This window comes from Procambarus clarkii, chromosome 1 (assembly GCF_040958095.1).
Source record: "Procambarus clarkii isolate CNS0578487 chromosome 1, FALCON_Pclarkii_2.0, whole genome shotgun sequence".
NCBI lineage: Eukaryota > Metazoa > Arthropoda > Malacostraca > Decapoda > Cambaridae > Procambarus > Procambarus clarkii.
In genome coordinates, this window is record NC_091150.1 from 56,906,698 (window position 1) to 56,933,793 (window position 27,096).

General features: G+C 42.7%; 2 protein-coding genes across 4 annotated transcripts in view; both read left to right on the forward strand.

Moving 5' to 3' along the window:
- LOC123750274 (transcriptional regulator ATRX homolog) overlaps positions 1-27,096 on the forward strand; it is a 107,883-nt gene that overhangs the window by 13,586 nt on the left and 67,201 nt on the right. The gene's annotated exons all lie outside the window — the stretch shown is intronic.
- LOC123755039 (tigger transposable element-derived protein 7-like) lies at positions 9,555-25,344 on the forward strand. Its single transcript, XM_069322829.1, has 3 exons — positions 9,555-9,648; positions 12,528-14,242; positions 25,126-25,344. The coding sequence occupies exons 1-3, from the start codon at positions 9,555-9,557 to the stop codon at positions 25,342-25,344; spliced, it is 2,028 nt and encodes a 675-aa protein (XP_069178930.1).

Here is a 27,096-nt window from a genome sequence, read left to right on the forward strand (position 1 = left end):
TGTGTGGTAGGGGGGAAGGTAAGGTTTAGGCTTCAGGGGGAGGGGGTGTAATTACCCAAGTGTAGTTACAGGATGAGAGCTGCACTCGTGGTGTCCCGTCTACCCAGCACTGTCATATAACTCTTTGAAACTACTGACGGTTCTGGCCACCATCACCTCACTTAACTTGTTCCAACCGTCTTTGTTTGCGAAAGTGAATTTTCTTATATTTCTTCTGCATCTTTGTTTAATTAGTTTAAATCTATGACCTCTTGTTCTTGAAGTTCCAGGTCTCGGGAAATCTTCCCTGTCAATTTTATCAATTCCTGTTACTATTTTGTACGTAGTGATCATATCACCTCATTTTCTTCTGTCTTCTAGTTTTGGCACATTTAACCCTTTAACTGCGCAATGCGCCTGCAGGCCCACGTCTGGGGTGCGCTACGCGCCTCCAGGTATTTGTATTTTTCACGTTCCATTCAAAACTCCCGCGGCTACATGGGGTTCACATCATCGTCAGGGCTCTTGTAACGAGATGCCATCTTTAAAAAAATCATGGTCCACATTCCCGGGTGTGAGAGCCTCGGTAGTGAGTGAGCAACCAAGACTGGTGCTCGCAGCATGAGCACACAGCACTGCTGCTCAGCGTGTGACCACAGCATCGCCTAATAATGTCAAAATATATATATAACCTGTATTATTTAGCCATGATAGTATTATAGAAGAGCCTGGGTGTGATAATAACTGGGTACAATGTTCAAATATCATTGATTGTATGCTGTTCACGATGTTCACAGCGCTAGCCACAGCATTATTTCGTCCATCTAGGAATCTTCAAACGCCTTCTTGGGTTCCTTTTCAAAATAAACTTGTGGTCAGTTATTCATTTACAGGAATTAGTGACTAGGATTGTGGTTATAATCAGCGTTGTGCGTAGTATTGTGGAAGGAGGAATTTTGGTGAGGGAGAGAATTGAGGTACTGTAGTCTCTCTGTGAGTGGCACCCACTCTAGTTTTGCTCATCATACTAGCTTCGTGGTTCGCTATGGGGAACACACATGTACATGGGTATATACAGTGTGTGTGTGTGTGTGTGTGTATATAATGTAGTAACAGCAACAGGAGTATGTTGAATAGAGCTATTTTGGCGAGGGCGGCGACGTCGTAATCGTAGTGTCGTCTGCTGTGTGATTTCTCGTGCAGTGTATGGTGGCCACTGTACTGCTTGGACACAATACTGGCTTACTTGCATAGTTCTGGTAAATAAAACGTGTAGATAGGTATATATAACATGTGTAAATAGTGTAATAAAAACAATAACAGTATGGTGGGAGGAGCAATGTTGGCAAGTAAGATATTGGAGCGAGGGAGGGCCTGTCTGGTGTGGCTGCTCACACTCGTGATGTTCTGAATGTGTTGATGGTAAATGTATGTAGTGTGTGACAGTGTATAGTGTGTACATATGTTGTAAATATACATAAATGAACATGAAACATTGGTGTGAATAACTGTATGATGGGAGGAGCAATGTTGAAGTGAGGGAGGGCTGGCTAGGTGTGACAGCTCACACTCAAGGTGTTCTGAATGTGTTGATGGTGAATGTATATAGTGTGTGACAGTGTGTAGTCTGTAAATAGATTGTATATATACATAAATTAGCATAATGCATGGTAAATATGTGCAACATGTGTACACAAGTGTCATGCACATAAGTGTCCTCGGACAGTACGGATGTTTTACTGCCATAATATAGTGTACGTGTTCATTATACATAGGATTAGCACGTAAAAACAAATAAAATGTATTTGGAACTGTGCGCAAAAAATGAACATAAATATATTAGTGGCAACTCGCGTGCCCCGCCCCGAGTGCCCTACTGGCCCTGGGAGCGTACGTCATGGGCAAACGGGAAATGATGACGTCACGCGTCGACTTATGGACCCCATAGCAGGCAAAGTAAGAACAATTTAAAAATTTTTTTGACATACCCATACTGAGGGAAGTGGTTTTTAACATTTGATTTTTTTTTTGTTTTTTTTTTGTTTAGTTTATTTTCTGCGCACTGGGGGGTGGGGGGGTGTCATATTTGGAGGCGGTGCAGTTAAAGGGTTAATGCCTCTAACCTCTCCTCGTAACTCTTGCCCTTCAATTCTGGGAACCACTTAGTAGCATGTCTTTGCCCCCTTTTCCAGTTTGTTAATGTGCTTCATAAGATATTGGCACCACACAACCACTGCATATTTGAGCTTTGGCCTAACAAAGTCATGAACAATTTCTTTAGTATATCGCCATCCATGTATTTAAAAGCAATTCTGAAATTAGAAGCGTGGCATAGGCTCCTCGCACAACGTTCTTTATGTGATCCTTAGGAGATAGTTTTCTGTCTAAAACCACCCCGAGATCTCTCTCCTTATCAGAATTCTTTAACCCTTAAACTGCGCAACGCGCCTGCAGGCTCACGTCTGGTTTGCGCAACGCGCCTCCGGGTATTTGTATTTTTCACGTTCCATTCAAAACTCCAGCGACTACATGGGGTTCACATCAGCTTCCTCAGGGCTCTTGTAAACAGACGCCACCTTTAAAAAAAATCGTGGTCCACATTCCCGGGTGTGGGAGTCTCGGTAGTGAGTGAGCAACCAAGACTGGCTCTCACAGCATGAGTGCACAGCACTGCTGTTCAGCGTGTGACCACAGCATCGCCTAATAATGTCAAAATATATATATATATAACTTGTATTATTTAGCCATGATAGTATTATAGCCCGAGTGTGATAATGACTGTCAAATATCAGTGATTCAATGCTGTTCACGATGTTCACAGCGCTAGCCACAGCACCACAGCATTATTTCGTCCATCTAGGAATCTTCAAATGATTTCTTGGGTTCCTTTTCAAAATAAATGTGTGGTCAGTTATTCATTTTAAGGAATTATTAACCAGGATTGTGATAATAGCAGGATTGTGGTTATAATTAGCATTGTGCGTAGTATTGTGGAAGAACGAATTTTGGTGAGAGAGGGAGAGAATTGAAATAACCTCATTGTGTGTGTGTGGCAGCCACTCTTGTTTTGCTCTCAATACTAGCTTAGTGGTTCGCTATGGACAACACATATGTACATGGGTATATACAGTGTGTGTGTATATAGTGTAAGAACAGCAACAGGAGAATGTTGAGAGGAGCTATTTTGGTGAGGGAGGCGACGTCATAATCGTAGCGTAGTCTGCTGTGATTTTTCATGCAGTGTATGGTGGCAATTGTACTGTTTGGACACAGTACCGGCTTACTTGCATAGTTCTGGTAAATAAAACATGTAGATCGGTATATATAACATGTGTAATAAGAACAATAACAGTATGGAGGGAGGAGCAATGTTGGCGAGTAAGATGTTGGAGGGAGACTGGCTGGGTGTGGCTGCTCTCACTCGAGGTGTTCTGAATGTGTTGATAGTGAATGTATATAGTGTGTGACAATGTATAGTGTGTAAATAGATTGTATATATACATAAATTAGCAAGATATGGTAAATATGTGCAGCATATGTGTACAAAAGTGTCATGCATGTAACAGTGTCTTCGGACAGTACAGATGTTTTACCTGCCATAATATAGTGTACGTGTTCATTATACATAGGATTAGCACGTAAAAACAAATAAAATGTATTTGGAACTGTGCGCAAAAAATTAACATAAATATATTCGTGGCAACTCGCGCGCCCTACTGGCCCCGGGAGCGTATGTCACGGGTGAATGGGGAATGATGACGTCACGTGCCAACTTATGGACCCCATAGCAGCCAAAGTAAGCACAATTTCAAATTTTTTTCTTTTTTTTTTACATACCCATACTGAGGGAAGGGTTTTTGACACTTTAAAAAATCAAAAGAATTTTTCCAGATAATTTATTTCCTGTGCAGTTGGCGAGTGTCATATTTGGAGGCAACGCAGTTAAGGGGTTAAGGATTTCTCACAAAATTTATAGGTTGTGTGGGGTCTATGTTCACCTATTCCACATTCCATAACATGGCATTTATTCACATTAAATTCCATTTGCCAAGTGGTACTCCATATACTTTTGTCCAGATCTTCTTGAAGGGTATGACAATCATCTAAGTTTCTTATCCTTCCTATTATCTTAGCATCATCAGCAAATATGTTCATATAATTCTGTATTCCAACTGGTAGATCATTTATGTAGACAATGAACATCACCGGTGCAAGAACCGAACCCTGTGGTACTCCACTTGACATTTCTCCAGTCCGATACATTGCCTCTGATTACTGCCCTCATTTTTCTATCAGTCAGAAAATTTTTCATCCATGTTAGCTTACCTGTCACCCCTCCAATATTTTCCAGTTTCCAGAACAACCTCTTATGTGGAACTCTGTCGAAAGCCTTTTTCAGGTCCAGATAGATGCAGTCAACCCAACCATCTCTTTCCTGTAACATCTCTGTGGCTTTATCATAGAAACTGAGTAAATTCGATACACAGGATCTTCCAGATCGAAAACCATACTGTCGGTCTGATATTATATTATTTCTCTCCAGGTGTTCTACTCATTTAGTTTTCATTATTTTTCCAATATTTTGACTATTACACTTGCCAATGATACAGGCCTATAATTGAGGGGGGTCTTCCCTGCTGCCACTTTTGTAGATTGGAACTATGTTAGCCTTTTTCCATTCATCTGCTATGACTCCTGTACACAGGGATGTCTGAAAAATCAGCCGAAGTGGTATGCTGAGTTCAACTGCACATTCTCTCAGAACCCATGGTGAAACTCCATCTGGGCCAACTGCTTTCTTCTTACTTGGCTCCAAGAGCATTTGTTTCACTTCGTCTCTAGACACCTCTTTGTGCTCTATGTTGTTCGCTGGAATTCTTATTGCGTCTGGTTCCCTTAAGATCTCATTTTGTACAAACACACTTTGGAACTTTATGTTTAATGTTTCACACATTTCCTTTTCATTTTCCGTGTATCTGTCGCCCATTTTAAACCTATGAATATTATCCTTTACCCTGCAGCTTGCTTTTAATGAATTTATAGAAAAGGCCTGGATCTGATTTACATTTGTCTGCTATACAGTTCTCAAAGTTGCTCTCTGCCTCTCTCCTTATTGATGTGTAGTCGTTTCTCGCATCTTTGTATCGCTGATATGTTTGGGGGTTTGGCCTCTTCCTATAATAATTCCATGCTTGTGTCTTTTGATCTCTGGCCCTCTCACAATTTCTGTTGAACCAATCCTGTTTCCTAGGTCTGCATCTCTGTTTTGGTAGGAATGTTTGTGAGCCTTCATCGTATGTTTTGCAAAATATGGCATACATCTCATTTTCTTCCTTACCTAGCAACAAGTCTGTCCAATTATACCCATGAAAAAAATGTCTAAGTTCCCCATAGCGTCCTCTTGAAATTGAGTTTAACAACTGTTTCAATGTCCCCATTCTCTACTAGATTGTCGCAAAGCGTATTTAATGTCCAAGAGGATGTGAACACACTTTCCCAAGGGAGGGAGGTACTGGATGTCAAATACCTCTTTTTGGGTGAATATTAGATCCAGTATTGCCGGAACATCCACTTCCCTCATTCTTGTACTCGCCTAATTGGGCTTGCGGGGGTTGAGCTCTGGCTCTTTGGTCCCGCCTCTCAACCGTCGGTAAACTGATGTACTGATTCCTGAGCCTACTGGGCTCTGTCATATCTACATTTGAAACTGTGTACAGAGTCAGCCTCCACCACATCACTTCCTAGTGCATTCCATTTACTAACTACTCTGACACTGAAAAAGTTCCTTCTAATGTATCTGTGGCTCATTTTGGTACTCAGCTTCCACCTGTGTCCCCTTGTGTGTGTGCCTGCTTATGGCCTGCTTGACGTGTTGATACATGAATGTCTCAATGATGAGGTTTACAAATCTGCCTGTCTAAATGTCCTCTGTTCTTGCCTCGTAGGCCTCCCAGTCTATTGCCTTAAAGTTTGAAGTCCCTCAGTACCAACAGTCGGGATTTATCTTTGTCGGCTCTTACCATAATCTCACTCATGACCATTATGAGGCCCTCTAGTTTGTCATCCAGTTCTTCCTTTGTCCATGTGTTGCTTGCTGGTGGGCTGTAGGCATTTAAAATTATCAGCTTATCATCATGGTTCCAGATCTGCAATGCCATTATATCAATATCTCAAGGGTTTTCAATTATTAACACTTACCTTCAGGTGTTCTTTCACCAGCACAACCACTCCTCCCTTCCTAGTTTTCCTGTCACGTCTCCAAACTGAGTAGCCCCTTGGGAATACGACTTCATTTAAAATATTTTCTTAGTTTCAAAGTTTTGTTTAAAGTTTTGTTTTTTGTTTTTGTTTCAAGCTTCAAGTTTTGTGTGTGTGGGTAGGTGTGTTGGAAGTAGTGATTGCTGGTGGGTGTGGATATCTGAAGTCTGTATGGGAGGGATGTTCTGAGAAGATGACAATGTTGAGATCCACCAGCCTGCCACTCTTAAGTTCTGAGTGATTCTCAAACTCTCATGCTTTGAAGAAGACCAGCTTGTGTTTATTGTTGGTGAGGTTAGTGATGGAGGGAGGTCATGGAGGTGTTTACTCGAGAGATGAATTACAAATGGCTGAATCGCGTTCCTGTGATCAGGGAATGCATTTTAATAATATTAAGATTTTATTTTACTTTGTTCCTGCGCACCAGTTATGGAATAATGAGTGCAGTCCGAGTTTTTAACACTCGCTCACTGGGCGCGCGACCTTCCCACTACCCCAGGTGGGCTTGGGCGTTTCACGGGAGCACGAGGGAGAGCGCGGTAAATTCTGAAAAGTGTGTACTTTTTTCAACTTTGTCAGTTCAATTCTCGTCCTAAGATTTTCAATTTGGTATATGTGTTTACAATAGAATTTTCTAAAAGACTAAATGCATATACAATGGAGCCTCGACTTATGATGCTAATCCATTCAGAGACGGATCGTAAGTCGAAATGTCGTAAGTTGAAGCGATTTTTCCCATAAGGAACAAAGGGATTTGAATTAATCCGTACCCCACCCTCCAAAATATTAACATACAAATACATTTTATACTGAATACAATGTTTTTTTCTAACTACAATACAGTACCTAAGTTGATCTTACCTTTATGGAGGGTTCTTGATGGCGTATGGAAGATGGTGATGAGGGGGGGAGGAGGAGAGTTGTTACTGTTTGGAAGGGGAGTCCCCTTCCATTATCACATCAGGCAGTGATGTTTTGTCAGTGATTCTCTCTCCTACGTTTTGCCTGAATACCACTAGGACCTGGTTGTGGTTCAGTGCTTGTTTGTCTCGCTACAAATTTGTCAAGAGACATTTGTTTTTCCCTTCATTTTAACATTTGTCTGTAATGATGCATCACAGTGTCATTGAATAGGTTAAGGCAACAGCCTACTGCAGCTTGATTTGAGCGAGTCGTTTCAGCAAAGGTTTGCAATTCTCATGCTGCACACATTTTCTTAATTGTTGAGGAAGAGACATTCTTTACTCTTGTTTCTGCTTTATGGTCATCCTTACATGGGTTTTCATATGTTGAGCCTTACCACTGACTTTCCTGGGACTCATTACGTGATATATAATAATTACTTTTACTTTAATGTTCAAAATGCAAAAAATCACCACAAACGCGGAATTTCTTATAGGCGCGATCGTCACTAAACGGGTAGCTGTAGACGGTCCGAGGCAAGTCGGACCGCGTGACCGGGAACCACACGCTTGGTCGACCCGAACGTGTATCAACAAATATCGTAAGTCGACGACACCATCGGATGTAGTCACATTTTTCAATGACATTTATATCGTAACTCAAAATTATCGTAAGTAGGGGCAATCGTAAGTCGAGGTGCCACTGTATACTCCAAAACCCCGGCTTACCATCCACAACTAACAGAGGAAGTGAAAGTTACCCGGGAGTGCACAAGAGGGGTAAAATGTTTACACTCTTTTCAGTTTTGTCAACTCAATTCTCGTGCTAGGTCTTTCATTTTGGTATCAATGTGTTCGCAATAGAATTCCCAACAGAAGTACTGTCTCCACTCGATCATCCGGACTATGTGGGAAGGACCCCCAGCCGGATTATCGCATTTTTCGGATAATGGTACTTTTTCATCTACGAGGCCAAAAGTGACAATTTCCAACTACTTTTATACTACAAACATAATAATTTGAATTGCCTTGCCACATATAATTATTAAATATTCAAATAGAAACCTCAACTTACCTTGTTGGTGTTCGTCTTCTTCATTGATGCCACACATCTTGAAGTTAAGAATTCTTAACAATTTACGTAACCTATACTAACACAACACTAAAATTAACACTTAAAATTACGGTACAGTTCATTAAGCAAAGTTAGTTTTGACTGCCAGCTGCTGAAGCCTCACTGGTTGAAGGCATTTGGGTTGCCTGTGAGGCCTCGCTTGTTGAAGGCGCTTGCATGCGCCTCACTTGTTGAAGGCGCTTGCATGCGCCTCACTTGTTGAAGCGCTTGCATGCCCTCACTTGTTGAAGGCATTTGGCTGCCTGTGACACCTCACTGGTTGAACAACACATAACTTGTCTTTAATTGCTAGGACAACCTTCTTAATTCCTCTTAATACCTCCAGAACGATTGATGCTGCTACCAGACATAGTCTTGGCCAAAAATGTTCAAAGTTACTATGAAAATAAAGTTATTTAAAAAAATATTTCACTAATGGCGCAGCACTGTGTATAACATGGGACGGACGCACATGGGTTGACCAGTGTTGGACGGGTCCACTTGGGGTGGGGCAGCTGACATTACGTAGGCCGCCAGGAGGAAAAAAAACAATATTTTTGAAGGAAACTTCAGCCTGTGCACATTGCTTTTAGGAAACTTATTTATTTGTTATTACATAATTACTAGTACTTATTTCATTTGTTTTTGGCTATGATTAAGTGTTCTAAAATTAATGGTAATTCCTGTACCCAGGTGGTCCTTTCCTACGCACCCCTCCCACCCACCCCACCCCCTCCTCCTCCATGCGTCTAGAACCACGGACGGGATTAATACGGTATGGCTGAGTATTCATCTGGCCAAACCAGCTTTTATCCGGTTCCTGTGGCCATTTTGGCCGGATATTGTGACAACTATCAAATCACGATTTTGGCCGTATAAGGGCGTTTTCCGGATGTTTGAATCCCAGATAATCGCGGGGTTACAGTATATGCATATAATGTAAAAAACAGTAGCGATCTCCACCTGCCGACGTGATGAAAACTGGCCGTGGTTACCAGAAAGAGAGCGCTGCGCCACCCCAAGCGCTTCTCATTACATAAGAGGGCGCGGTAATTCTGAAAAGTGTATACTTTTTTCAACTTTGTGATCTTGATTCTCGTCCTAGGTTTTTCAATTTGGTATCAATGTGTTCGCAATAGAATTCTCTACAGGAGTAAATGAATATAAATCCCAAAAGCCCGGCGAGAAAGTGAGTTTCTTACCCGGGAGCGAGCAAGAGCTCTCTCTTCACTTCACTTTCTTCACTTTGGACATCTCAATTCCCATCCTAGGTCTTTCATTTTGGTATCACTGAGTTCGCAATGGAATTCTCTACAGGAGTATATGCAAATATAAAGTCCAAAAGTCCAGCATACCACCCACAGCAAACAGAGAAAGTGACAGAGCGTTACCCCTGTGAGTGCTAATAAAGAGCAATAAAATGAGTATTCTGTTTTCAACTTTGTTACCTCAATTCTGGTCCTAGGTCTGTCAATTTGGTATCAATGTATTTGCAATGAAATTATCTACAGGACTAAATGCATATAAATTCCAAAAGCCTGGCGAGAAAATGAGAGCGTGCCACACGGGAGCGCGCAGGAGCAATAAAATGTCCAAAGTGTAGAGAGTACACATTTTATTGCTCCTGCGCACTCCTGTGTGGCACGCTCTTATTTTCTCACTTTCTCGCCAGACTTTTGAAATTTATATGCATTTAGTCCTGTAGATAATTTCATTGCAAATACATTGATACCAAATTGAAAGACCTAGGACCAGAATTGAGGTAACAAAGTTGAAAACAGAATACTCATTTTATTGCTCTTTCTTAGCACTCACGGGGGTAATGCTCTGTCACTTTCTGTTTGCTGTGGGTGGTATGCCGGACTTTTGGACTTTATATTTGCATATACTCCTGTAGAGAATTCTATTGCGAACTCAGTGATACCAAAATGAAAGACCTAGGATGGGAACCGAGATGTCCAAAGTGTAGAGAGAGTACACATCTCAATTCTCGTCCTAGGTCTTTCATTTTGGTATCATTGAGTTCGCAATGGAATTCTCTACAGGAGTATATGCAAATATAAAGTCCAAAAGTCCGGCGTACCACCCACAGCAAACAGAAAGTGACCGAGCGCTAATAAGGAGCAATAAAATGAGTATTGTTTTCAACTTTATCTTGAGGTTATCTTGAGATGATTTTAGGGCTTTTTAGTGTCCCCGCGGCCCGGTCCTCGACCAGGCCTCCACCCCCAGGAAGCAGCCCGTGACAGCTGACTAACACCCAGGTACCTATTTTACTGCTAGGTAACAAGGGCATAGGGTGAAAGAAACTCTGCCCATTGTTTCTTGCCGGCGCCTGGGATCGACCACAGGATCACAAATCTAGCGTGCTGTCCGCTCGGCCGACCGGCTCCCCTCCCCTAATTGTTACCTCAATTCTGGTGCTAGGTCTTTCATTTTGGTAGCAATGTGCAAGTGTTCTGTAATTACAGGTATAAACATTTGATTCTTTTTCTAATAACTTGACAAAAAATATATATTAAAGTACAATGCTATACAGACAGGTACAATTATAAATTTACTCCAAAATATTGATAATAACATTGATCTAAGAAAGTTATTTGCCTAAAGTCCTAGAAAGTTGGCCAAGAGAAATGCACAACACAATATTACAGCTGCCAGGATGGCCACCACCCACACAGCCACCATTCCTTGCCTAGGAATGTATTCGCAATGAAATTTCCTACAGGTGTATATGCATATAATATCCAAAACTGCAACAAAATCTTGCCGAAAACGCCGCTACTGTTGCCGCATGGAGGACTCAATGGAGTATTGAGTATTGACTAATGAGTATTAGGACTCGGGAGGACTCAATGCCGAGTCCTCGCCGGACTTGCCCCTGTTTTACGGAGGACTCGATGCTGAGTCCTCGCCAAGCAAAGGTGTTAAATAACATAAATTGCTTAGACTTGCCGGGAATGAATTTTCAGTATTATAGTACAGTACAACCTCGATTCAACGTACCCCGATTCAACGAATCTCCGGCTAGTTCGCACACTTTTCAGGCCGAATTTACTCGCCCGGTTCGACGAACAATGGTTCGCCGAAGCAAGGGATGTTCGGATTTGCTTACGATGTCCAGACAGAGTTCACAGACTGGTGGAAAACTTTCCCATTCTATAACAGATTACAATTAATAATTCTCTCATATGATAAGTTGGATCACACAAGTGAATCACACAAGTGGACCACAAGCTTACAATGTTGGGACAGAGTTCACAGAGTGGTGGAAAACTTTCTCATTCTATCACAGATTACAATTAATAATTCCTTCATAAGACAAGTTGCATCACACAATTAAGTGGACCACACAACAAGTGAACCATATGAACCAAACACCACTCACTTTCTCACTAACAAACAACACTTTCTCAAGATAACTCAAGATAACCAGCCATAATGATCCACACAACAAGTCAACCACATGAACCAGATACCAGCCAGAGTGGTCCACACAAATGAACGATCGAGTTTCCATAATTTTCGTTCACTGATTTGTGGCAGACGTATCTTTGTAAATTAATTTAAAGGCTGAAACGTGATTAGCTAGCTACATGTCGTAAAATCTCCTTATATACATTTTCTGTGATAAAACAAGGTGAGTGAGGGTGGACAGATAAGGGAATACTGTTCTGTAAACCTCACTTGGTTTTCCTTCGTCTGTGTCGTTATAGTTCAGAGACCCATGACTTTGAAAGTTTCAGACTAATAAATCATTTCTAAAACCAATGCTTTAATAGCTTTTTATTATCCTAATTAAACTAAACTAAATAAAACCGAAAATATACTGTAATATGATAGACATCTGCTATTTGAGAAATTATTTGTCATTGGAACAACTCCAGCGTGAGCGAGTGGACGGGTCTAATCCCTATACACACAGCACCATGCGTTTCTCGTTTCATTTCGTCGCCACAGTTCAGTGACTACGGCTTCGAAATAATAAAATTAATAAATCAGTTCTAAAATAAGTTTTTTATATCTCTTATTATCCTAATAATGTTACTAATCTAAATATATAACCTAAAAATATATAATATGATGTAAATCCAATATTTGAGATAAATTTGTTACTGGATCTGGCTTAAAGACCAGCCTACTGGAGGGTGTATAGACCTAGTCTGCGTTTATACAGTAGGCACCCAGTGCTGTTAGCTTTGTCTGCGTGCGAGTGACGTGTTTGTCCACCGGTGAAAGAATAATCGTGGAATTTACCATTTTTTTTACTACAGCTTTATTAATATACAACAAGATGTCTCAAGAGCTTGCTAATCGTGCTGTATCTGCAAAGAGGAAGAGAAGTTTTTTATCCATTGAGCAGAAATTAGACATGATAGAGAAACATGAACGTGGCTACTCTGTTACTAGGCTGGCAGCAGAATTTAATGTCGGGAAAAGTACGGTGTGTGATATCAAGAGACAGAAAGATGATATTAGGAAGTTTCTTGCTTCGAGTGATAGTGGTGCATTAAATAAAAGGAAAACAATAAAAGGTTCTGCAAATACGAATTTGGACAAAGCTGTGTATAAATGGTTTAACCAGGAGCGCTCTGTGGGGATGCCACTTGGCGGCGATGCCATTAAGACAGCAGCCGATAAATTTGCACAAAAGATGAACATTCCAGATTTTCGAGCAAGTGAAGGATGGTTGCAAAGATTTAAGAATAGACATAATATTAAGAACAGGAAAGTTTGTGGAGAATCATTAAGTGCAGATACGAATTCAGTCGAGCCATTTAAGCGTAAATTAAATGATTACATAATAACAAATGATCTAAGGCGTTTTCAGGTATACAATGCCGATGAAACAGGCTTTAATTGGAAATGCTTGCAGAACAACACTTTGGCATCTAGGCTAGATGAGTGTGTTCCTGGCCGTAAGGTAAACAAAGAAAAAGTTTCTGCCATGCTGTGTGCAAATGCAGACGGAAGTCACAGAACAAAGTCCGCCATTGTGGGGAAGTCAAAAAACCCACGTGCTTTGAAAAATTTAATGAACAAGCTACCTGTGGTCTACTACAGCTCTAAAACAGCTTTGTTTACTGGAGATATTTTTGTAGACTGGTTCAAAAATCATTTTTGCAAAGAAGTAAGAGCTTTTCAGATAAAGAAGTGTGGAGTGAGACGGAATGATGTCAAGGCATTACTCTTGGTTGACAATGCCCCAGCTCATATAGGGCTCGACAAATTAACGTCACATGATGGACGCATCAAACGTATGGCCTTGCCTCTCAATACCACCTCTCTGATCCAGCCAATGGATATGGGTGTTTTATATGCAATGAAAAGGCTCTACAAACGAGCAATGAATAAAGAAATCATGGTGGTGTTTGAGTCAGATGAAGACAAAAGACGAGGAACCGATTTGCGAGGTCAAGCAACACTGGAACGTTATCAAAAATACTCAATTAAGGAAGGCATTTACAACTGGGCTAAAGTTTGGGATGAAGTTCAAGAGTCAACATTAAGAAATTGTTGGAAAAATCTCCTGTTGCTTGATCATGCTGATGAAGTGACTGAGGAAGAAATGAATTTTGAAGGATTTTCAAATGATATTTATCAAGAACTGTGCGCCGCTGGTGAGACGGAGTTGACGCTGAACGATGTGGAGGAGTGGTTAGATATTGATGCAGTCGATCCACCCATTGGTCATTTAACAGATGATGAGATTATACAAAATGTTACTGGCACTGTTGACGACGACGGAAAGGAAGATGAGGATGAGAATGATAGCAGTTTACAATCTGCTACGTGTGCTAACGTATTGTTCCATGTTGAAAAACTCCTTGATATTGTTTCACAAACTGACAATCCAGAGCTACCAGGCTTTTATCAACACCTAAGGACGATGAAAGATATTTGTCTCAAGGACATGACACAAAGGAGGAAACAAATGAAAATGAGTCAATATTTTTCACGAACTAGCAGCAAATCATCCAGCACAGCCGTACCCAGCACCAGCACAGCCGTACCCAGCACCAGCACAGCCGTACCCAGCACCAGCACAGCCGTACCCAGCACCAGCACAGCCGTACCCAGCACCAGCACAGCCGTACCCAGCACCAGCACAGCCGTACCCAGCACCAGCACAGCCGTACCCAGCACCAGCACAGCCGTACCCAGCACCAGCACAGCCGTACCCAGCACCAGCACAGCCGTACCCAGCACCAGCACAGCCGTACCCAGCACCAGCACAGCCGTACCCAGCACCAGCACAGCCGTACCCAGCACCAGCACAGCCGTACCCAGCATCAGCACAAAAGCAGCTGAAGCCAACACAGGAGCAGCGAGCACCAGCAAAGCTGATGCAAACATCTAAAAACATCGTGTGTGAAGTGAACAATTAGAATAAGTGTTAAATTTAAGTGTGTACATAGTGTTAAAATTAAAGTTGCAATAATTCTAATGTACAATAGTTTTCAAGAACTGTATTGTAGTACTCAACATACAGCAAAACCACTTTTAATAATACAGTGCTAACGGCTTAATGCACTGCAGTACCTATTTACTGTAGAGCATTCACAACTTCACAAAACTTCAAGATGGACATAACTCCAACAATAAGGTAAATACATGAATTACAGTATTTTTAGTAGAGTAGTAAAATATAGGTACAGTAAGTAATATGATACAATGCATTTTTATTGTGTACAAGAAAAAAAAAGACACTGACGCAAACGCCTCTTGAAGGTCACCTCTTGCAACGAATCCAACGCTCCAACGAACTGGGGGTGGTCCCATATAGTACGTTGAATCGAGGTTGTACTGTACTGCACTGTATTTTCATATTAACATTTCTTTGTAGTGAGGCATCAGTGTCATTAAAATATGTTAAGGCAACAGTGTACTGCAGCTTGACTTGGGCGAGTCGTTTTAACAAAACTTCCTATACTGCACACCACTTACTAAGAGTTGAAGAAGGGACATTCTATACTGTCTACCCCTCCTCTGAAGAAATGTCCTCAGCTGTCTCTTCTTGCTGATCCTTGTGAAGGACTAGGAATACTTTGGTGGTTAGTTCCTTGCTGTGTTCCCCCTCCTCCAACTCATAACACTAAACTCTCACAACATTATGAATACCACTTTCTAAATTTCTCAAATCATCCGCTGCTCGCCTTAAACTCGTATCTGCATCACTCATTCCAGTGGTTTTCTTTAAGATCTTCATGCAATGAATGGCCTCTGAAACCCTATCACCTGCTAACTCCTTGTGTATCCAATTAATAACCATTCAACCTTAAGGGGGTGTTACTTCCAAATTTGCCCAAAATATGCAATACAGTACAACCTCGATTCAACGTACTATATGGGACCAACCCCAGTTCGTTGGAGCATTGGATTCATTCCAAGAGGTGACCTTCAGGAGGGGTTTGTGTCAGTGTCTTTTTTTTTTTTTCTTGTACATAATAAAAATGCAGTATCATATTACATACTGTACCTATATGTTACTTCATTACTAAAAAATATGGCAATTCATAAATTTACCTTATTGTTGAAGTTATGTCCATCTTGAAGTTTCATGAAGTTGTGAATGCTCTACGGTAAATACGTACTGCAGTGCATTATGCCATTAGCACTGTGTTGATTAAAAGTAGTTCTGCTGTATGTTGATTACTACAATACAGTTTATGAAAACTATTGTATACTAAAATTACTGCAACTTTAATTTTAACTCTGTGTACACACTTAAATTTAACACTTGTTCTAACTGTTCACGCTACACACGATGTTTTTAGATGTTTGAATCAGTTTTGCTGGTGCTTGCTGCTGCTGTGGGTTCAGCTGCTGCTGAGCTGGTGCTGGCGGCTGTTGTACCAGTGCTGAGTACGGCTGTTGTACCAGTGCTGGGTACAACTGTACTCGTGCTGGGTACGGCTGTTCTCGTGCTTGGTATGGCTGTTCTTGTGTTGGGTACGGCTGTTCTCGTGCTTGGTATGGCTGTTCTTGTGTTGGGTACGGCTGTTCTCGTGCTGGTTGGTTTTCTGCTACTAGTTCTTGCAAAATATTGCTTCATTTTTGGCATTAATAAGGCACTATTAGTAAGCCCCTGAGACATTTAGGTTTTTAACCAAAGAGCTGTAGTAAAAAATGGTAAATTCCACAATTATTCTTCCACCGGCGGATAAATACTGTACATCAATCGCAGACAAAGCTAAGGGCACTGGGTGCATACTGTACGAAAGCAGACTAAGTCTATACGTACACCCTTCAGTAGGCTGGTGTTTAAGCCAGATCCAGTAACATAAATTTCTCTTAAATATTAGATTTACATCAAATTATATATTTTTGGGTCATATATTTAGTTTAGCAACATTATGATAATAAGAGCTATAAAGAATACTTATTTTGGAACCAATTTATTTGATTAGTTCAAAGCCGTAGGTCACTGAACTGTGGCGACGAAATCGAACAAAACACCGCCTGGTGTTGTGTTCGATTTCCAGTAACATAAATTTCTCTCAAATATTCGATTTACATCAAATTGTATATTTTTGGGTTACATATTTAGTTTAGTAACATTATTATGGTAATAAGAGCTATAAAAAATACTTTGGAACCGATTTATTAATTTTATTATTTCGAAGCCATAGATCACTGAACTGTGGCGACGAAATCGAACAAAACAAGCATGGTGTTGTGTGGAGAGGGATTAGACCCGTCCACTCGTGCTGGAGTTGTGCCGCCAATAACGTGAATAATTTCTCATATCAGATACCTATCATATTACAGTACTGTATATTTTTGGTTTTATTTAGTTTTAGTTTAATTAGGATAATAGTTATTAAAACACCAGTTTTAGAAATGATTTATTAATGTGAAATGTCTAAGTCCTGGGTCACAGAACTATGACAACACAGGCGACAGTGAGTGAAACCTCACTGTAAAGTGAGGTTTACTGTACAGTGAGGTTTACTGTACAGTATTCCCTTATCTGTCCACCCTCACTTGTCTTGTTTCATCACAGAAAATGTATACAAGATTATTTCAACACATTAGCTAGCTATTCACACTTCAGCCTTTAACTCTTTAACTGCGCAACACGCCTGCAGGCCCAGGCTTTGGGTGCACAACGCGCCTCTGGGTGTTTTTATTTTTCACGTTCCATTCAAAACTCCCGCGGCTACATGGGGTTCACATCAGCTTCCTCAGGGCTCTTGTAAACAGACACCATCTTAAAAAAAAATCATGGTCCACATTGCCGCATGTCAGAGCCTCAGTAGTGAGTGAGCAACCAAGGCTGGCGCTCACAGCATGAGCGCACAGCACTGCTGTTCAGCGTGTGACCACAGCATCGCCTAATATTGTCAAAATATATATATAATCTGTTTTATTTAGCCATGATAGTATTATAGAAGAGCCCGAATGTGATAATGACTGGGTACAATGTTCAATTATCAGTGATTCAATGCTGTTCACGATGTTCACAGCGCTAGCCACAGCGCCACAGCATTATTTCGTCCATCTAGGAATCTTCAAACGACTTTTCAGGTTCCTATTCAAAATAAACTTGTGGTCAATTATTCATTTACAGGTATTGGTGACCAGGATTGTGGTTATAATGAGCGTTGTGCGTAGGAAGGAGGAATTTTGGTGAGGGAGGAAGGGAGACAATTGAGGTAGCCTCACTGTGTGGCAGTAACTCTTGTTTTGCTCACCATACTAGCTTCGTGGTTCGCTATGGGGAACACACATGTACATGGGTATATACAGTGTGTGTGAATAGTGTAATAACAGCACCAGGAGTATGTTGCGAGGAGGTATTTTGGTGAGTGAGGTGACGTAATCATGGCGTCGTCTGCTGTGTGATTTGTCATGCAGTGTATGGTGGCCACTGTACTGTTTGGCCACAATATTGGCTTACTTGCATAGTTCTGGTAAATAAAACATGTAGATAGGTATATATAACATGTGTAAATAGTGTAATAAATATAATAACAGTATGGTGGGAGGAGCAATGTTGGTGAGTAAGATGTTGGAGTGAGGGAGGGCTGGCTGGGTGTGGCTGCTCACACTCGCGGTGTTCTGAGTGTGTTGATGGTGAATGTATATAGTGTGTGACGGTGTATAGTGTGTACATATGTTGTAAATATACATAAATGAACATGAAACATTAGTGTGAATAACTGTATGATTTGGAGGAGCAGTGTTGGAGGAGTGAGGGCGGGCTGGCTGGGTGTGGCTGCTCACACTTGCGGTGTTCTGAATGTGTTGATGGTGAATGTATATAGTGTGTGACAGTGTAGTGTGTAAATATTGTATATATACATAAATTAGCATGATACATGGTAAATATGTGCAACATGTGTACACAAGTGTCATGCACGTAAGTGTCCTCAGACAGTACAGATGTTTTACTGCCATAATATAGTGTACGTGTTCATTATACATAGGAGTAGCATGCAAAAACAAATAAAATGTATTTGGAACTGTGCGCAAAAAAATGAACAAAAATATATTCGCGGCAACTTGCGCGCCCCGCCCCGGGCGCCACACTGGCCCCGGGAGCTTACTGCACGGGCGAACGGGGAATGATGACGTCACGCCCCAACTTACGGACCCCATAGCAACCAAAGTAAGTACAAGTTCAAAATTTTGTTGACATGCCCATACTGGGGGAAGGGTTTTTGACACTTAAAAAAAAAAAAAAAAAAAAATTCAAGAGAATTTATTTCCTGCACACTGGGGGGTGTCATATTTATAGGCCGTGCAGTTAAAGGGTTAAATTAATTTACAAAGATACGTGTGCTACAAATCGGTGAACGAAAATCATTGAAATTCAGTCATTCACTTATGTGGACCATTCTGGCTGGTGGTTTTGTTCATATGATTCACTTGTTGTGTGGTCCACTTGTGTGATACAACTTGTCTTCTGAAGAAATTATTAACTGTAATCTGTGATAGAATGTGAAAGTTTTCCACCAGTCTGTGAACTGTCTCAACGTCGTAAGCAAATCCGAACATCCCCCGCTTCGGCGAGCCATTGTTCGTTGAACCGGGTGAGTAAATCCGGCCTGAAAAGTGTGCGAACTAGCCAGAGATTTGTTGAATCAGGGTACGTTGAATTGAGGTTGTACTGTAAATGAAAACTGGTTCGATTTCAATCAAACTTTTTTGACGAGTTGTACATGAAAAGTTTCATCTGGCCCAAGTCTCAGCATCGTAGCATAAATAGGAAGGGAGAAAAAAAATATTGAGGTAGGTGTCAAAATTATTCCAAAATGGTCAAAAAAATGATTATCAAACACAAGTGTCAACTGAAATCACATCTCACTCGGCTATCACAATAGCATATATTAAAAAAATATTGGTTTTATTAGAAAAAAATTTAAGTAAACATTTTTTTTTTTTTATCGGACGATTTGCATGAAACTTATACACCTGACAGCACATAAGCCTATCTGTAAGGGGTGCCAATTTTGGAGGAAACTGGTTGTCAACCTCAGTCACAGATGGCAGCACCTTAGACTTTATTATTTTCTTATTTATTTTCAAGTAACATAAATGTTCAAATAACTTTTTCATTTTTTATTCAATTTACATGAAACTTACATCTTATGTAAAGTCTCTAAACTCGCAACTTAGCGTTTTTTTCCTAAGTTCATTTATTGATTTAATAATGTCAATAAACATGACATATTTGCATAATTTTTAGGGGTAACTTTGACTACAGAACACCACTTGGTTTCCGAACCCCTTGGACGAGACCCGTCGGTTAACATGTAAGTTCGCAAGCTGGCTGCCTGCCAGCTTGCCTGCCAGCCTACAGGAACATCTTGCCAGCCTGCAGGCACATCCTGCCAAAAATATACGATGATGTACTGTACATTTAAGAAACAAATCTGGGTCACAGGTCTGTGGAGTGTGGCTAGGCTTATGGAGTCAGCTGGTCCCTCCCCCACAACCGACACCCCTCCCCCTCTCCCCCCAACCCAAACCCATACACACTCTCAAAGGTCACGTGGTTCACCTCGATCAACACCCATATATCGCTTCCTGCCTGCCTGCCTCCTTGCCTGCCTGCCTGCCTGCCTCCTTCCCAGCCTGCCTGCCTGCCTCCTTCCCAGCCTGCCTGCCTCCTTCCCAGCCTGCCTGCCTCCTTCCCAGCCTGCCTGCCTGCCTCCTTCCCAGCCTGCCTCCTTCCCAGCCTGCCTGCCTGCCTCCTTCCCAGCCTGCCTGCCTGCCTCCTTCCCAGCCTGCCTGCCTGCCTCCTTCCCAGCCTGCCTGCCTGCCTCCTTCCCAGCCTGCCTGCCTGCCTCCTTCCCAGCCTGCCTGCCTGCCTCCTTCCCAGCCTGCCTGCCTGCCTCCTTCCCAGCCTGCCTGCCTGCCTCCTTCCCAGCCTGCCTGCCTGCCTCCTTCCCAGCCTGCCTGCCTGCCTCCTTCCCAGCCTGCCTGCCTGCCTCCTTCCCAGCCTGCCTGCCTGCCTCCTTCCCAGCCTGCCTGCCTGCCTCCTTCCCAGCCTGCCTGCCTGCCTCCTTCCCAGCCTGCCTGCCTGCCTCCTTCCCAGCCTGCCTGCCTGCCTCCTTCCCAGCCTGCCTCCTTCCCAGCCTGCCTCTTTCCCAGCCTGCCTCCTTCCCAGCCTGCCTGCCTGCCTCCTTCCCAGCCTGCCTCTTTCCCAGCCTGCCTCCTTCCCAGCCTGCCTGCCTGCCTCCTTCCCAGCCTGCCTCCTTCCCAGCCTGCCTGCCTGCCTCCTTCCCAGCCTGCCTCCTTCCCAGCCTGCCTGCCTGCCTCCTTCCCAGCCTGCCTGCCTGCCTCCTTCCCAGCCTGCCTGCCTCCTTCCCAGCCTGCCTGCCTGCCTGCCTGCCTGCCTGCCTGCCTCCTTCCCAGCCTGCCTGCCTGCCTGCCTGCCTGCCTCCTTCCCTGCCTGCCTGCCTGCCTCCTTCCCTGCCTCCTTCCCTGCCTGCCTGCCTGCCTCCTTCCCTGCCTGCCTGCCTGCCTGCCTGCCTGCCTCCTTCCTCCTTCCCAGCCTGCCTGCCTGCCTACCTGCCTGCCTGCCTCCTTCCTCCTTCCCAGCCTGCCTGCCTGCCTCCTTCCCAGCCTGCCTGCCTGCCTGCCTGCCTGCCTGCCTCCTTCCCAGCCTGCCTGCCTGCCTCCTTCCCAGCCTGCCTGCCTCCCTGCCATCATGCTAGCCGGTAGTGTGTGTTAGACTTATCTTCAGGAATGAGCCGGTCTCTCCCCGACCACCGACAAACCACCCGCCCCCCTACATCCCATACTCTCTTTTTAAAGGTCACGCGGTTCAACCGCGTGACTACCACTTACTCCCTGCCTGCCTGCCTGCCTGCCTGCCTGCCTGCCTGCCTGCCTGCCTGCCTGCCTGCCTGCCTGCCTGCCTGCCTGCCTGCCTTTCCCTCCCTCCCTAATTCTCACTACTTCCGTCCCTTCCTACCTACCTCCTAGCATCTCTCCCTACCTCCCCCTCTCTCTTAGCATCTCTCCCTACCTCCCCCTCCCTCTTAGCATCTCTCCCTACCTCCCCCTCCCTCTTAGCATCTCTCCCTACCTCCCCCTCCCTCTTAGCATCTCTCCCTACCTCCCCCTCCCTCTTAGCATCTCTCCCTGCCTCCCTTTCTGACTAATTCTCCCCCTCTCTCATACTGCCTCCCACCTGAGCTCCCCCATCCATCCACCCACCGGTCAGCCATCACCGACGCAATGAGTGCATTTGGAGCTGACATGGTGCACAGATGTTTCTTGATTGTGCAGATATGTAAAACAGAAGCACAGAATGAACATTCCAGCCTTATGACAATTCAAAATAATAGGAATAATAGGCTGTGAATCTGTGAAGTCACAGTGGGCAAACTGGACCATCTCCCACCCACCAACACAGGCCGCCGTGACGCTTGGCGGACCCCTTCCTACCCGAACTTTGTTCGGGTACTATGACTCCCCAACCCCAATCGGGAAACTGGAAGTTTCGGATAACTAAAGTTCGGAAACCAAGTGGTGCTCTGTATTTGTATTAAGGAGTTCCCAAAACATCTTTAGTTTTCCTGAGTTGCGAGCCTTTATTATATGCTAATGTGTCAGAAAAGTGTCATAGAATGACTATATCTGAAAGTTTTTTTTTTTTTTTTTTTCCTTCACTTGAAAATGTGTAAAATTCGTTGAAAACAAAAAATATCTCCCTTTCTATTTACGCTGCAGTACTTTTTTTTAGCTTTTGCCTCGAAAGCTTTTGGCATGGAATGGCTCTGTTTTTTATTTTTATCCATCTTGGAGTAAATGTATAGAATTTATAAAGGCCATAGCAAATATAGCCTTTGGACGTGAGGGAAGGTGGCAGCTGTCACGAGAGTGGTCACAAAAACAATGGGCCTATCGCATGGGAAGCAGTGCCTTGATGCCACATGAGGCACCACAGAAAATGGGAAGACAGTGGCACTCATTTTAAAACATGTCCCATAATGATGGGAATAAAAATGTAATTTTAACAAATATTTTAATATCGGATGCAAAATGCATCCCTGGTCAGGATCTATAGTTATATACGAACGCATATTGCGTCCTTAGTCAGGCATAGTGTTAAACTAAAAAGATTACACACATTTGTGTGCAGATGTGGTGGTGTGCAAAAGCCTGCTTGCTCAATGCAAACGCATGGCTGACATTCACCTTTGCTGGGGGGGGGGAGGGGGGTGCACGCCGAGATTTTTTACTTGCATATACCCCTGTAGGGAGTTCTATTGCGAACAAATTGATACCAAAATGAATGCCGTAGCACGAGAATTGAGGTGAGAATCCCCAAGAGTTCACATTTTGGTTGGGTTGCACTCACGGGTAACCCTCAGCCGATTTGAGAGCTTGGTGCGGGTGGCACGCTGGGCTTTTGGACTTTATATGTATATATTCCTGTAGCGAATTCTAATTCAAACAAAACGATGCCAAAATGAACTCCGTAACACGAAAATTGAGGCAAAAAAACTGAAGAGTATACATATTTGAGTCTGGCCGCAAGCTCCCAGGAAACGCTTGGCACGTCTAGAGGTAAGCTAGAGAGCACGCGCCGAGGACGGGAAAGTGTTAATAATTATTAATTAATAACTTCATTTTTCGTGTATGTCACTCATTCTGGTTTTAAGTTGTTTGCAATAGAATGCTCTACAAGGGGGGGGGAAAAAGGCTAACATACCACCCAATGATGTTTGTAGACCATGAGTTGAGCATTAGGCTGAACCACTCCAGCTGCTCCAGAAAACTGTTTTCTGAAGTTGCTCAACCGATGTTTTATAGGTGGAGTGGATGATGGGTAAGCATTACTGTTTATCCTCCCAGTATGTCCTCTTGCGATGGTACAAGCCAGATCCGAGGTACCATAGGAACAATCGGAGAACACTGTATAAACATCAGAGGTCCGCGGCTGTTCAACGTCCTCTCAGCAACTATAAAAAATATTGCCAGAACAACCGTGGACATTTTAAAGAGGAAACTAGACTGTTTTCTAAAAAAAACGTGCCAGACCAACTGAGCTGTGGTGGCTATGTGGGCCTCCGGGCCGCTCCAAGCCACAGCATGGAGGACAGAGCTCTCACAAGTCAAGCCTGGCCTCAGGCCGAGCTTGGGGAGTAGAACAACTCCCAGAACCCTCATCAAGCAGGTATGGTGCAGCTCGGTGTCACATCACACGACTTGCACTTACAGTATATTTGGTGTCCTTCCCTTTACCATTTTTGTAGCAAACACAACATTTCGGCTCTTTCTGGATGCGAAATGGGGAATGGTTCTAGTTCCTGTTCAGACGTTCTTGTTTATCAACAATGAGGGTTTCTCCTAGCAGTAGCACCAGAAGGCATAATATGACTAAACTTCTGAGTCAGAGGATGATTTGTCATGTTGAGGTGAAGATGGAAATAGTGGCCACCTCGCACCTGATGGTCCGAGTGTTGCAACATTGTCACCAGTAGATGTGCTCCCATCATCATGTTCATCACTAGCATGTCTGATGTTGTCATTTTGGAAAGCCCGCTTAGTCAAAATTCAGTAGAAACCAAATGATGACTTCATGGAACTGTAGCAATGTGAGCTTCTTTGTATCGGTTGTGTAGTACTGGTATAACACACAAGGATTATGGATAGCCATTTGCATAAAGTAGAACGTGATTTTCTTTGTCCACTTGTGACATTTCTATGCGAAATGATATTTGACCATTTGCTCAACGTGATCAACACCTTTCATGTTATTGTAGTCAAAGATTGTGTTTGGTTTGTTCATAGTGACCTGTTGCAATGAAGATGTTCAGTCAGGTTTGTGTACACATTTCCTTCGTTCCACTTGCATATCTGCATTGTGGCAAGTTGTGATGAGTGAAACAACTCTCTTATCTTTCCACAGAATTATAAAAGTATTGTCCTTAGGTTGGAATAGTTTTATCTACTGGCATTTTATCTTTTGCTTGAAGCTGAAGATCTTTTGGTGCGCCACGCTGCAATCTGAGAGTACCACAGGTGTATACACCTTCTTCAAGCAGCTTTTCACTCAGTTGAACAGAGTTATAGTAGTTATCCTTAAATAAATGGTAACCTTTGTTCTTCAGTGGTTCCATCAAACCCGTAACTGTTTCAATCGTTGTCTTCCCAATTCCTGCATACACCTCAAAATCATAGATGTAGCCACTTTTGGATTCATTTAGCATGTACAGCTTCACTCCATACTTATCAGGGTTATTTGGATTATATACCTTGAAAGCTAGCCGGCCCCTTCATGACATTCTATCTTCGTCCAAATAGATTTTTTGTTTGAAAATATGATTTTATTTATTTTTTGAGATAATCCATGAATGTTCTAACTTTAATTAGTCTTTATCTTTGGGAATGGCATTATTGTTGTAGGTAGGAAAATATCTTGCTATCAATTCATATCGTTTCGACGTCATAAAAGTATTGAAACAAGGTACATGCCACATTTTACCTGTGTGCCAGTACATTCTCATAGCTGGCAACTTCATAATGCCCATCAACATTCAGTTCCAAATATCTGGCAAGCTCTTTTACACTCAGTTCATCCTGCTTATTGCTTGGGGTGCTAGAAGCATTGCAGTTGCTTTGTGATGCATTAAAGTTTTTCATATACAAAATATTTCAATAAATCTCGTGTAATAAATAACTGTAAAAATCCAAGAAGAGTGATTGGTAATGGTACAGTCATGCTTGGTGTTCCAGTAAAACGTTCTACAAATGGAGTGTTGTCAGTTGACCAGGCTTGACCAGAACGTTGCCGTTTCCTAGGTGCGGTACAGCCTTGTGAGCCTGTTCGGGTATGAAGATCAAAATAATCACTCTCCTCACTGTCTCATCCTCACCTGCTGCTTCAGTTTCAACAAATGCACTATCTGCATCACTTTCGGCACATTCAATTTCTAAATCGGAAAAATTGTTAATTATAGCCTGTATTTTTCTTACGGTGAGTTTTACAACCCTGTATTGTAGGCGAATATGACAAAGCTTGTCCATCTCGCGTCTTTCTTTCAATGCTTTCGCCCTGGAAAGGCTCCTTTCTTGATCACTATCCACCTCGGAGTAAATGTAGAGGTGGATAATGACACTAACCAGTGTCGTTGAGGGGGAAATAGCCGTAAATGCGTCTCAAGCGAGACAATGCGGCACCGCTCATGAGGGAGACGTAAACAATGAGGCCTACCGGGCCTACCCGTGCCTCAATGCCACATGTCCCATTACAGAAAACTGGAAGGCATTGGCACAAAGTTTAAAACATGTCCCAAAATGATTGGATAAAAAATAATTAATTTTAACAAATTTATTTAATTTGGACATCAGCTACGTCCCTCCTGAACATCCGCAGAATTAATTTCGGACGTCATATTGGTCCCTCCTGAACGAAAGTGTTAAAATGTAGGGGAAAAAAGTATCTATGGAAAGGTTCTTAGCGAGATAAACAAGTAGTGAGCGACAACTAGGTCCTAGTGAAGGCAAACCATAGAGAGTACCCCAGAGAAGTCATCACTGCCTAACACCTTAACTGCTCGGCTTCCAAATATGACCCCCACCCCACCCCACCCAGTGCAGAGGAAATGGGTCCGTAAGTTGGCGCGTGATGTCATCATTCCCTGTTCGCCCGTGATGTACGCTCCCGGGGCCAGTAGGGCGCCCAGGGCGGGGCGCGCGAGTTGCTGCGAATATATTTTTCTTCATTTTTTGCGCACGGTTGCAAATACATTTTATTTGTTTTTACGTGCTAATCCTATGTATAATGAACACGTACACTATATTATGACAGTAAAACATCCATACAGTACAACCTCGATTCAACGTACTATATGGGACCGACCCCAGTTCGTTGGAGCGTTGGATTCGTTGCAAGAGGTGACCTTCAGGAGGTGTTTGCATCAGTGTCTTTATTTTTCTTGTAGACAATAAAAATGCATTATCATATTATATACTGTACCTATATATTATTACTCTACTAACAAATACTGTTACATTTGTTATTTACCTTACTGTTGGAGTTAAGTCCATCTTGAAGTCTCATGGAGTTGTGAATGCTGTACAGTAAATACATACTGTAGTGTATTATGCCGTTAACACTGTGTTGAGTAGTTCTGTTGTATGTTGAGTACTACAATAAAGTTTATGAAAACTATTGTACACTAAAATTACTGCAACTTTAATTTTAACACTATATTTTGATTTGTCAAGAGGCTGGAGCGTTCATTCCGCGACTTTGTTGGACATATCGGCACAATCAAGGAACATCCGTGCACCATGTTGTCTCCAAATGCACTCGTGTCAGTGATGGCTGACTGGTGGGTGGATGGGCAGGCAGGGAGGCAGGCAGGCAGGCAG

Coding starts and splice junctions, on each gene's coding strand:
- LOC123755039 (XM_069322829.1), top strand. CDS start 9,555: ATGGAATTCTCTACAGGAGTATATGCAAATATAAAGTCCAAAAGTCCA. Junction 9,649..12,527: donor AGTGACAGAGCGTTACCCCT/GTGAGTGCTAAT, acceptor TTTTTACTACAG/CTTTATTAATATACAACAAG. Junction 14,243..25,125: donor GCAAATCATCCAGCACAGCC/GTACCCAGCACC, acceptor TTATTGTTGTAG/GTAGGAAAATATCTTGCTAT.